A 9,619-nucleotide genomic window follows, 5' to 3' on the forward strand; every position below is an offset into this window, starting at 1 on the left:
GTTCGAGACCAGCCTGGTCTACAGAGCTAGTTCCAGGACAGGCTCCAAAGCCACAGGGAAACCCTGTCTCGAAAAACAAAAAAAACAAAACAAAACAAAAAAATAAAAAAAAAAATAAATTAAAGCACCTCCAAAATATAATCTGTAAGCGGTCATGAAACTTATTGTGTTATAAATTTAATATATACATTTTTTTTTTAAAAAAAGGAAAGCCAGCTCACTTGCCTAGGTGGGTGAAAATCCCCAGAGTTATCCTCAGAACTACATATGTACACTGTGGCACATTCCCCTTCCTATACACACACCCCAATAATAAATAAAACTAAAGGTGTTAAAAATAAGGACCATGCCTACCTAGCATGCATGAGGCCCTAGGTTCAATCCCCAGCACAGAATGAACTAGGCATAGTGGCACAGGCTTGGAAACCCATGACTTGGGAGGTATTGGCAGGAGATGCCACCCTTAACTACTTAGGGAGTTCGGCGGCCTAGGATACCTAAGACCTTGTCTTTAAACAGTATGTGTGGGTGATGGGGATTGGCATGGGGCTACTTAAAAAAGAAGCCTTTTCTGAGTGTGGCAACAAGGGAACAATTGGGAAGGCTGTTCAGCAGAATTGGAAGTCTGTGCAAAGGCCCTGAATTGGGAATAGACATTGCTGGTAGATGAGAAAAAGGCTAGGTTAGCTCAAGACTAGGAAAAGAAAACAAAAACAAGCCTCTCCCTACCCCAAAAGCAATAATATAAGACTAAAAAGTGAGAAACGATACTTGTATATGTTGAGGTCAGATCATATAGATTCTAGTATGTGTAAGGAAACAGAATTTTTTGGCCAGGCAGTGGTGGTGCACACCTTTAATCCCAGCACTTGGGAGGCAGAGGCAAATAGATCTCTGTGAGTTTGAGGCCAGCCTGGTCTACAGAGCTAGTTCCAGGACAGGCTCCAAAGGTACAGAGAAACCCTGTTTTGAAAAACAAACAAACAAACAAACACCACCACCACCACCAACAACAACCCAGAATTTTCTTCCTAGGCTGTTTGGAAGCCACTGAAGGGTCCTAAGCAGGGACCGACAAGGACTGATTTATAGTGAGCAGTGATAGCTCACACCTACAATACCAGCACTGGGACTTGTGAGCCGGAGGCAGGAAGACAGCCGCAGTCCTGATGCCAGCCTATCAAAAAGCAACAACACGACAAATAACTGGTTTATATTAGAAAAGCCTAATTTGGTTGCTTTGGGAAGTACCTATTACAGAGGGAGAAATAAGGCAATGAGGTCTTTGAAAGGTTCTAAGAGGTCAGGAGACCATGGTGGTATTAGAAATCGGAAGAGAAAAAAAATTAACCCTGTATGGTGTGTGTGTGTGTGTGTGTGTGTGTGTGTGTGTGTATACAAACATGCTTTTTGTTGTTTTAACTGGTGCTCAGGATTGAACAGAGGGACCCCCCTGGGGACCCCCCCCCCCATATTAAGTAACACTCTACCACTGAGCTATACCCTCAGCCCAAGCTAATGTATTTTGGAAGCAAAATTATCAGGACTTGAGAATTGGTTAGGAAATCGAGAATATACATGGCTAACAGTCGCTTAAGGGCAAGTTATCAAATGGCTAGTATATTAAGAGAAACTTGGGGCAGCCGGTAAGTATTCACGGATGAAATGATTAACATCATGGCACAACCAATGAAATTCACAGTCCCATCACTTATAGAGGCCCACACTATGTGAGTGAAAAAAAGCCAAGGTCAAACCCTAATCTTGGAAAAACAAACTGTATGTTTGTGTGTAGACTGACGAATATACACAATAACAGTGGGAGTGCCTTGGGGACAGAATACAGTTCTCTTTTTACTTCAAGTCAAGTGCACTGTTTGAACTTGTTTTTCCGTTGTTGGGAGAGCAGTTTGGAACGTCCCTGATTTCAGACTTGGGTCTTTACTAGGATTACAGAGCTCCAGGGCGAAGGTGACCAGGAACCGCGCTGGATGGAACTCTTTCAGACTCCCGCGCCTTTCCTCCTCACCACGTGTCTGGCCGCCGGAGCGCCGCCTCCGCCCCGCCCTACGGCGCCAGGCCCCGGGCAAGCGGCTCCCTAGCCACCTCGGCGCCGGCGCCGCCCATATTGCACATGCTCTTTCCTGCAGCAAGGGCGCCAGCTCCCATTCATCCAGCGAGCCTGGTCGCAGCCCCCTCCTCAAGACCCCTCCCCGAGCGGCGTGCGTCGCGCCTGTGTTTGCGTCATCACGCTACGCCATTGCTCGAGCCTGGAAAGATGGCGGCAGCCGTTCTTAGTGGGCCCTCCGCGGGCTCCCCGGCTGGGGCTCCTGGCGGGACTGGGGGTCTCTCTACGGTGGGGTCGGGCCCGCGTCTCCGTCTGCTGCTGTTGGAGAGCGTCTCTGGGTTGTTACAGCCGCGAACGGGGTCCCCCGTTGCCCCTGTGCATCCCCCAATCCAATGGGCCCCATATTTGCCTGGGCTCATGTGCTTGTTGCGGCTGCATGGGACAGTGGGTGGGGCTCAGGTAAGTCCGTAGCTCGCGCGGCCGCCGTGGGAAGGCTGGTGAGGCAGCCCGGACTGTGGTCACGCCTTCTTGAAGCTGCAGCTGTGAGCTGGAGCCGAGGGGAGAGAGTACTCACTCACTCTTCGGGACGAGATTCACGGATTTGATTATCTGCCATTTCTCCAGGGAGAAATTAGGCCCTGTTGCTGTTAGGTCATTGATAGGCACAAAGGAATGAGAGCCCTTCCATGCCGGGTCACTTACGTAGTTGAATGTTTTTCAGCATTTTTCTTTCGGCGAAACTTTTTCGGTGGTGTTTTCCCTGGGGCAATTGTACACAGATTTTTTTATTAGCTCTTAGCCAAGGACCTAATCCCTTACTAGGGGCTTCAGTTGCAGCCATGTTGGCGATGAGCAAAATGCTGTAACACAAAATTGAATCTGGAATGTAGCCCCTGTAGAGTATTGAGGTTTCCCCCTAAGGCCCCGGAGTTTAAGATGAGCAGAGGTTAGGAAGAGAAGGAAAATGGGAAGGGGTGTTGGTAACGTGAGGAGAACATTTATGTAGGGAGCCCATGGCAGGAAGAAATGGGGAATAAGGGCATTGTTCAGGTTAGGGGTTTAGGTGTTGAAGGGAAGAATGGGTAGAGTTGAGGCTGGTGGGATAGGTAGGTTGGTAGGCATTCAGTCCTGCGAGCTAGAACCACAAGTTTCTCCTCAGTTGGTGGCTTCTTGCACATCTCCATAAGCAGTCCGTCAAGTTTCGCCTTGTTTACTTTTGGAGACAGGGTCTCTCTCACTCCTGCCCCGGCTGGTCTGGAACTCACTAAGCTCTGACTGCTGATGCTTGGGTTTGCTGGGATTAAAGGCATGCGCTGTCGTGCTCAGATGTGTGCTTGCTCACGTTGATGGGTATGGGCCAGGGTAGCACAATGCACTAGTCAGGTCCTCAAGTTCCTGTCTCTTGGCTGTGGTGTAAGCCAGGCTAGTTAGCCTAAGAGCTGCTGTGGTCTGTATTCTTGTTCCAATTTCTTATAAGGGGACACTGGGATTACAGATCTTCATTATGGTTGGCTTTTGCCTTTGTTCTGGGGACTCAAGCTCAGGTAGATGGGATTGTGTGGTAAGTGCTTTTATCCACTACCGTTTCCTCAGACCTCAGTTGGATGACCAACCTTTCGAATATTCCTCCAGTTGTCTGCCCCATTAACGTTCCTGTTTGTTTTAGAAGTCCCTCACATTTTACCAGTTACATGAGTTTTTTTGTTCCAGACGTACACTGACTGGTCCTTCAGCATTGTCGTCAGCTGACAGGTTTTCTCTAATGTTACTGTCTCTTTGCTGTCCACTAGGACTGTCACCTGGACTGTAGGCTCTCAGTTGTGCTGCTTTACATAGTCACCTTTCTGTTTCTGTCTCTCTGACACACACAGCACAGAGCAGAGAGAAGGAAGGAAAAATAAAAAAGCAGTCTATAGTAATGCAGGCAGGGCTTAGCCATCCGTGAGGCGTTCTGAGGAAGTAGCTGTTGGCCAGTCCGGCCCTCCAAGATGCATTTTATTACCCTTCGTGTGCAGGGGTTGGGGAAAAGCAGCACCAGGCTAAGGGAATTAAGTGGGTCTTTGGTTTTCCCTGACAAACTGATTAAGTGTGTACCTGTGGGTTTTTTTTGTGTTTTTTAAAAATATTTATTTATTTATTATGTATACAATATTCTGTCTGTGTATATGCCTGAAGGCCAGAAGAGGGCACCAGACATTACAGATGGTTGTGAGTCACCATGTGGTTTCTGGGAACTGAACTCAGGACCTTTGGAAGAGCAGGCAATGTTCTTAACCGCTGAGCCATCTCTCCAGCCCTGTGTTTTTTTTTTTAGATTTCTTGTGTGTGCGTTTGCCTGCCTGTGTTTGTGTGTGCACCACATGTGTATTTGGTGCCCGTGGAGGTCAGAAGGGCATTGGAGCCCCTGGAACTGAAGTTACAGATAGTTGTGAAGCACTACATAGGTGCTGGCATTTGAACCTGTGTCCTCTGGAAGAGCAGCAAGCCCTTAACCATTGAATTCTCTGCAACTTCTGTTAATGCATTTCTAGGTCTTGTTCTGTAGACCAGGCTGGCCTTGAACTCAAATCTACCTGCCTTTTTCCCTCACTGGTACTAGGGTTAAAGGTGTATGCACAGACTTCACCTGTGGGTTTTGTTTTGTTTGTTTTTGAGACAGGTTTTCTCTTTGTAGCCCTGGCTGTTCTGGAACTAACTGTAGATCAGGCTGGCTTCAAACTCAGTGACCCACCTGTCTCTGCCTCCCATGTGCTGGGATTACAGGCTTTGTCTGTATTTTGAGGTAAGGTCAGGTGTGGAGTTTTTACTTGTCTCAGTTCTTCAGAGCTCAATGTTTTTGATTTGGAACATTTTGGATCTTCTAATTGTTGGATGTTCAGCCTGTGTTTACCTTATGGATTCCTTTCTGTCTGCATCTATGCCTTCAGGCTAGAAGAGGGCGCCAGATCTCATTACAGATGGTTGTGAGCCACCATGTGGTTGTTGGGAATTGAACTCAGGACCTCTGGAAGAATAGCCAGTGCTCTTAACCACTGAGCCATCTCTCCAGTACTTCTTATTTACACTTTCTTCCACCTGGGAAATAAGCTGCCCGGCACCTAAAATTATGTTTCTCCTAAAGTAAGCGTTACTTAACATTATTAACATTATTAAACATGTACTGAATAAATGAATGAACAATTTCTCCCACCTGAGTAGGGACTTTTTTTAATTTTTTTTATTTTTTTATTTTTTTTTTGAGTAGGGACTTTATTATTAATTTATTTATTATGTATACAATATTTTGTCTGCATGTATGCCTGCTCGCCAGAAGAGGGCACCAGATCTCATTACAGATGGTTGTGAGCTACCATGTGGTTGCTGGAATTGAACTCAGGACCTCTGGAAGAATAGCCAGTGCTCTTAACCTCTGAGCCATCTTTCCGGCCCCAAGTAGGGCCTTTTTTTAAATATAGAAGTTACAGTCATTTATTTTGTGTGTGTATGTGTATGTATATATTATATGTATGGATGTATGCATGCCATGGTGCACATGTGGAGGTCAGAGGACAACTTTGGGAGTTAATTCTGGGAATGAAATGCAGGTTGTCAGGTCAGGCTTGGTGGCAAGTGTCTTTTCCTGTTGAGCCTTGTAGATAGATGGTCCTAGGGTCTTAGTCAACTGTGCCTTCCTTCGTCTGACCAGTGCAATGTGGAATTAGAATGAGTCGGGTAGTGGTGGTGCACACCTCTAATCTCAGCACTTGGGAGGCAGAGACAGCTGGATCTCTGAGTTTGAAGCTAGCCTGGTGTACACAGAGAAAGAGAAACCATGTCTTAAAAGAATGAATGATTTCAGTGGTGTCATGTGGAATTAGAATGAATGATTTCCAGCCTTTGGGGGATTGGGTGCCCGAGAGGAGTCTGGTACTTTGGGTGATGTGGTGGAGAGGCTGATGATGCCTCGGTGAGAGGAAGGGTCAAAAGGAGGACTGCCTGAGTCTATGTTGGCGATCTTACACCTCTAAAGAAGCCAGGAACAGGAGGAAGAGTTGTTTCTCCGAGTGTCGGAAGAAGGGTTGTGGATGGTGTTCATTCGGCTAGCATTTCTGGACGTTTTCATGCCAGGTGCTTTGCAGGGATACAGGGTATCTCCTGAGGTGAGGGAAGCCTTATTGTTGAATCTAGTAGATGAGTTATGCTGTCCTCTCTTAGCTCTGGTTGTTTGGAGCAGGAGATGAGGGAGGAGGTCAGATAAGATAAAATTTGAGGAAACAGACTGAAGGACAGACAGCAGTGACGCAGGCTGCTGGCCTTTTTGAACTCAGAAAGGGCATCTTCAGTCGCCTTTGCCTGACTCACTCCTGTTTTCCTCCATTTGTAGAATCCTTCAGCTCTTGGGACTCTGGTGAATCTCAGCAATGCACATCTTGGTTCCATCAAAACTCGGTGAGTATTTATTTATTTATTTATTTTTTTGGTTTTTCGAGACAGGGTTTCTCTGGCTTTGGAGCCTGTCCTGGAACTAGCCCTGTAGACCAGGCTGGTCTCGAACTCACAGAGATCCGCCTGCCTCTGCCTCCCGAGTACTGGGATTAAAGGCGTGCGCCACCATCGCCCTGCTCGGTGAGTCTTTAATTGACCCTCTTGCCTCAGGACGGTGTGGCTTCAGGAAGTAGGTTGTGCGTTTGCCTATCCTTTGTCCCCACCCCGTGGATTCAAGGTGTTTTCTCCATTCTAGGAGCTGCGAGAGTTTTCCTTCTGTGAGCACACTTGAATTAGACTCACCATTTCCATCTCGTTCCCCACTAGATTAGCTCTGCTTTCTTCTTTGCTTGCTGCTCCACACACTCGGAGTCCTCCTATGTCTCAGGAGATAGAAACCACAGTAAATCTAGAGATGGATCTTACACAGCCCAATGAAAATAAAAGGATGGTCAGTAGTTTCTCTGAAGTCTAGCTCCCACCTCCTTACCGTTCGCTCTCTTGTTTGTAAGGTTTGAAGGCCTGTGTCTGCTGTCCCTGCTGGTAGGGGAGAGCCCCACGGAGTTCTTCCAGCAGCACTGTGTTTCTTGGCTTCGGAGCATTCAGCAGGTGTTGCAGGTAAGGATCTGTTCCCCTCTGTCCTACCCCCGGAATGGGTCAGGTGTGCTCTTCGTGACTTGCACATTAGCTCTGGGGACAGAATGATTGGAAACGTTTTTTGCTTTGTGCACAGAGATTAAGCTTCAAATAGCGATCTTTCTAAACTTCCTGATAATTTTGTCTGTTAGCTTACATTGTAACTCTAAGCTTCACTGTTCCTTTCCTAAGAGGTGATCCCTTTGAAGTTCTTTCTGTAAGTGCTTGTGTGTGTTTCTGTCTATTGCTTTGTTACCCATCTAACTTTTTAACCTCTCTTCCTAACACCTCCGTGCCCTCTGCACTTAGTTATTTCATAAGCAATCCCTGTGCTAAGCTTAGGGTAAGAGGTGCTTGAACTCCACTTTGGATGTTTTTTAAATCTAATATAGGGACTGAGATAATAACCTTTTATGAACCAGAATTTTCAGATAACAATTTAGCCATGTGATTTCTGTTAAATACTTTAAATTCTTGTAAAAATGGGAAAAAAAATTCTTAGCATATAGGCCATACAAAAGCATATACTCACACACCACAGTTTGCAGATTTCTATTCTAATGGAAGTCACTTGAGCTGAGAATAGTATAACTGATTGCAAAGTGACACCGACGGCAGTAAAGACTCGTTTCTGAGAATATAGACAGGCACTCTGACCAGGGGTTAGAGGTTTACAGTATTCTAGGAGTATAAAAACTCCATACAGGGCTGGAGAGATGGCTCAGAGGTTAAGAGCATTGCCTGCTCTTCCGAAGGTCCTGAGTTCAATTCCTGGCAACCACATGGTGGCTCACAACCATCTGTAATGAGGCCTGGTGCCCTCTTCTGGCATACATGCAGACAGAATATTTACATAATATTTACATAATAAATATTTAAAAAAAAACAAAAACTCCATACAAAAGGAAGTTGGTCATTTGAAGAATTGTAAACATGGCAGGTTGGTAGGGTTGAGATGCAGTTGGGGAGATAGGTGTAGGAGAACCAAGCAATAGGCTTTTATTTTATAAGGAATTTGGCTTTTAATTCTCTGAGTAGTAGGAATTCTTTAGAGGTTCTGAGCTGATTTCTTGTCACTATAACACAGTGCCACAGTTTGAGTAATCTATAAGGAACAGGTTTGTCTACATCGTGGTTCTAGAAGCTGGAACATGCAAGTTGAAGGGGAACCATCTCCTGAGGACCTGCTTGCTCCGTTATAACTGGGTGGACGGTCAGTGAAATCTGGGGTTGGAAATGAGAGAGAGAGCGTGCCAAGCTCCCTCTGTAAGAGGTCTACTGCTGCAGTAGCTTTATGACTCAGTAAGGTAGCTGCCTCAGCACTATTGTGCTGGGGGCTAAAGATCCAGTAGAGGTAGTTTGGAGGCTATGCAAACTGGAGTGGTGACGGTGGCATCTTCATATTTGAAAATTTCACTCTGGGTGCTGGGCGAGGCCTGGAAGCAGAAGGACCAGGTAGATGGCTTTAAGTGGAGTGGAGGAGAACATTTGCAGTGCCTGGACGGGGTGGTAGTGGTAGAGCTGATAGAGCCGAGTGAACAGTCTCATGATTGACTGGCTTCAGAGAGACTGTATGACCAGCACTATTTGTAGCCTTCAGAACATTGGGAGGCGCTCAGGGCTCAGGGAATAAAAACCCTGTGAGTGTGACCAGGAGTGTTGAGCAGCCCTTTCAGTAGGACCTCCTCTTGATGTGGCCATGGCCTGAAAGAGGGCCTCTCTTGCTATGTTTTACCAGGAGGGTTGCCAGCGTTTAGCCAGTAGTGAAGCTGAGGGTGGTTTTGGTGTGTGTCCTTGCCACCACTGAGGTGTACACCATGCTGAATGGTCAGTGAGGAGGAGTGAGAGAGACTGAGACACACAGAGCAAGCCAAAGAGATAACCGGGATTGTGGGTTGGACAGAACCCAAGGTAAAGGGAGGGGTAAGTCAGATTGTGGGTTGGATGGGTTCCAGGGGGAGTCCCTGAGGAAAGAGGGAGGAGTCACTTCTGTTTATCTTCCTGGGAGTGACCTCTGTTTATACTCTAGAGGTAGAAGACTGACCCAGCGTCATTTCCAGTATTAGTCAATGTGGTGAATGAAAGTGTTTTCAAGGAGCTGTAGACACAGACTAAGACTGGCCTGGGGTGAGGGGCAACTGCGAGAAGAGGGATAGAAGAAAGGGGTACAAGATGCTGACTGTGGCTAGGTGGTGGTGGCGCACGCCTTTAATCCCAGGCAGAGGCAGGTGGATCTCTTTGAGTTCAAGGCCAGCCTGGTCTACAAAAGTTAGTTACAGGACAGGCTCCAAAGCTACAGTGAAACCCTGTCTCAAAAAACAAAAAAGATGCTGACTGTCAGATGAGCCACAATCGGACATCCCTTTTTTTCTTTTTCTTTTGGTTTTTTTTTGGTTTTTTTTCGAGACAGGGTTTCTCTGTGGCTTTGGAGCCTGTCCTGGAACTAGCTCT

The 9,619-nt window shown here is 46.5% G+C and overlaps 1 protein-coding gene across 1 annotated transcript in view; it reads left to right on the top strand.

Annotated features, from left to right (window-relative positions):
• Positions 1 to 2,263: 2,263 nt before the first annotated feature.
• Positions 2,264 to 9,619, top strand: part of Pelp1 (proline, glutamate and leucine rich protein 1) — an 18,308-nt gene continuing 10,952 nt past the window's right edge. Inside the window, exons 1-3 of the mRNA XM_005349694.3 lie at positions 2,264 to 2,527; positions 6,432 to 6,496; positions 7,045 to 7,150. Of these exons, the coding sequence (XP_005349751.1) occupies positions 2,279 to 2,527; positions 6,432 to 6,496; positions 7,045 to 7,150 (420 nt within the window). The 5' untranslated portion in view covers positions 2,264 to 2,278. The remainder of the gene's footprint in view (positions 2,528 to 6,431; positions 6,497 to 7,044; positions 7,151 to 9,619) is intronic.

The sequence above is a fragment of the Microtus ochrogaster genome, chromosome 7 (genome assembly GCF_000317375.1).
Source record: "Microtus ochrogaster isolate Prairie Vole_2 chromosome 7, MicOch1.0, whole genome shotgun sequence".
In the NCBI taxonomy this organism is placed as follows: Eukaryota; Metazoa; Chordata; class Mammalia; order Rodentia; family Cricetidae; genus Microtus; species Microtus ochrogaster.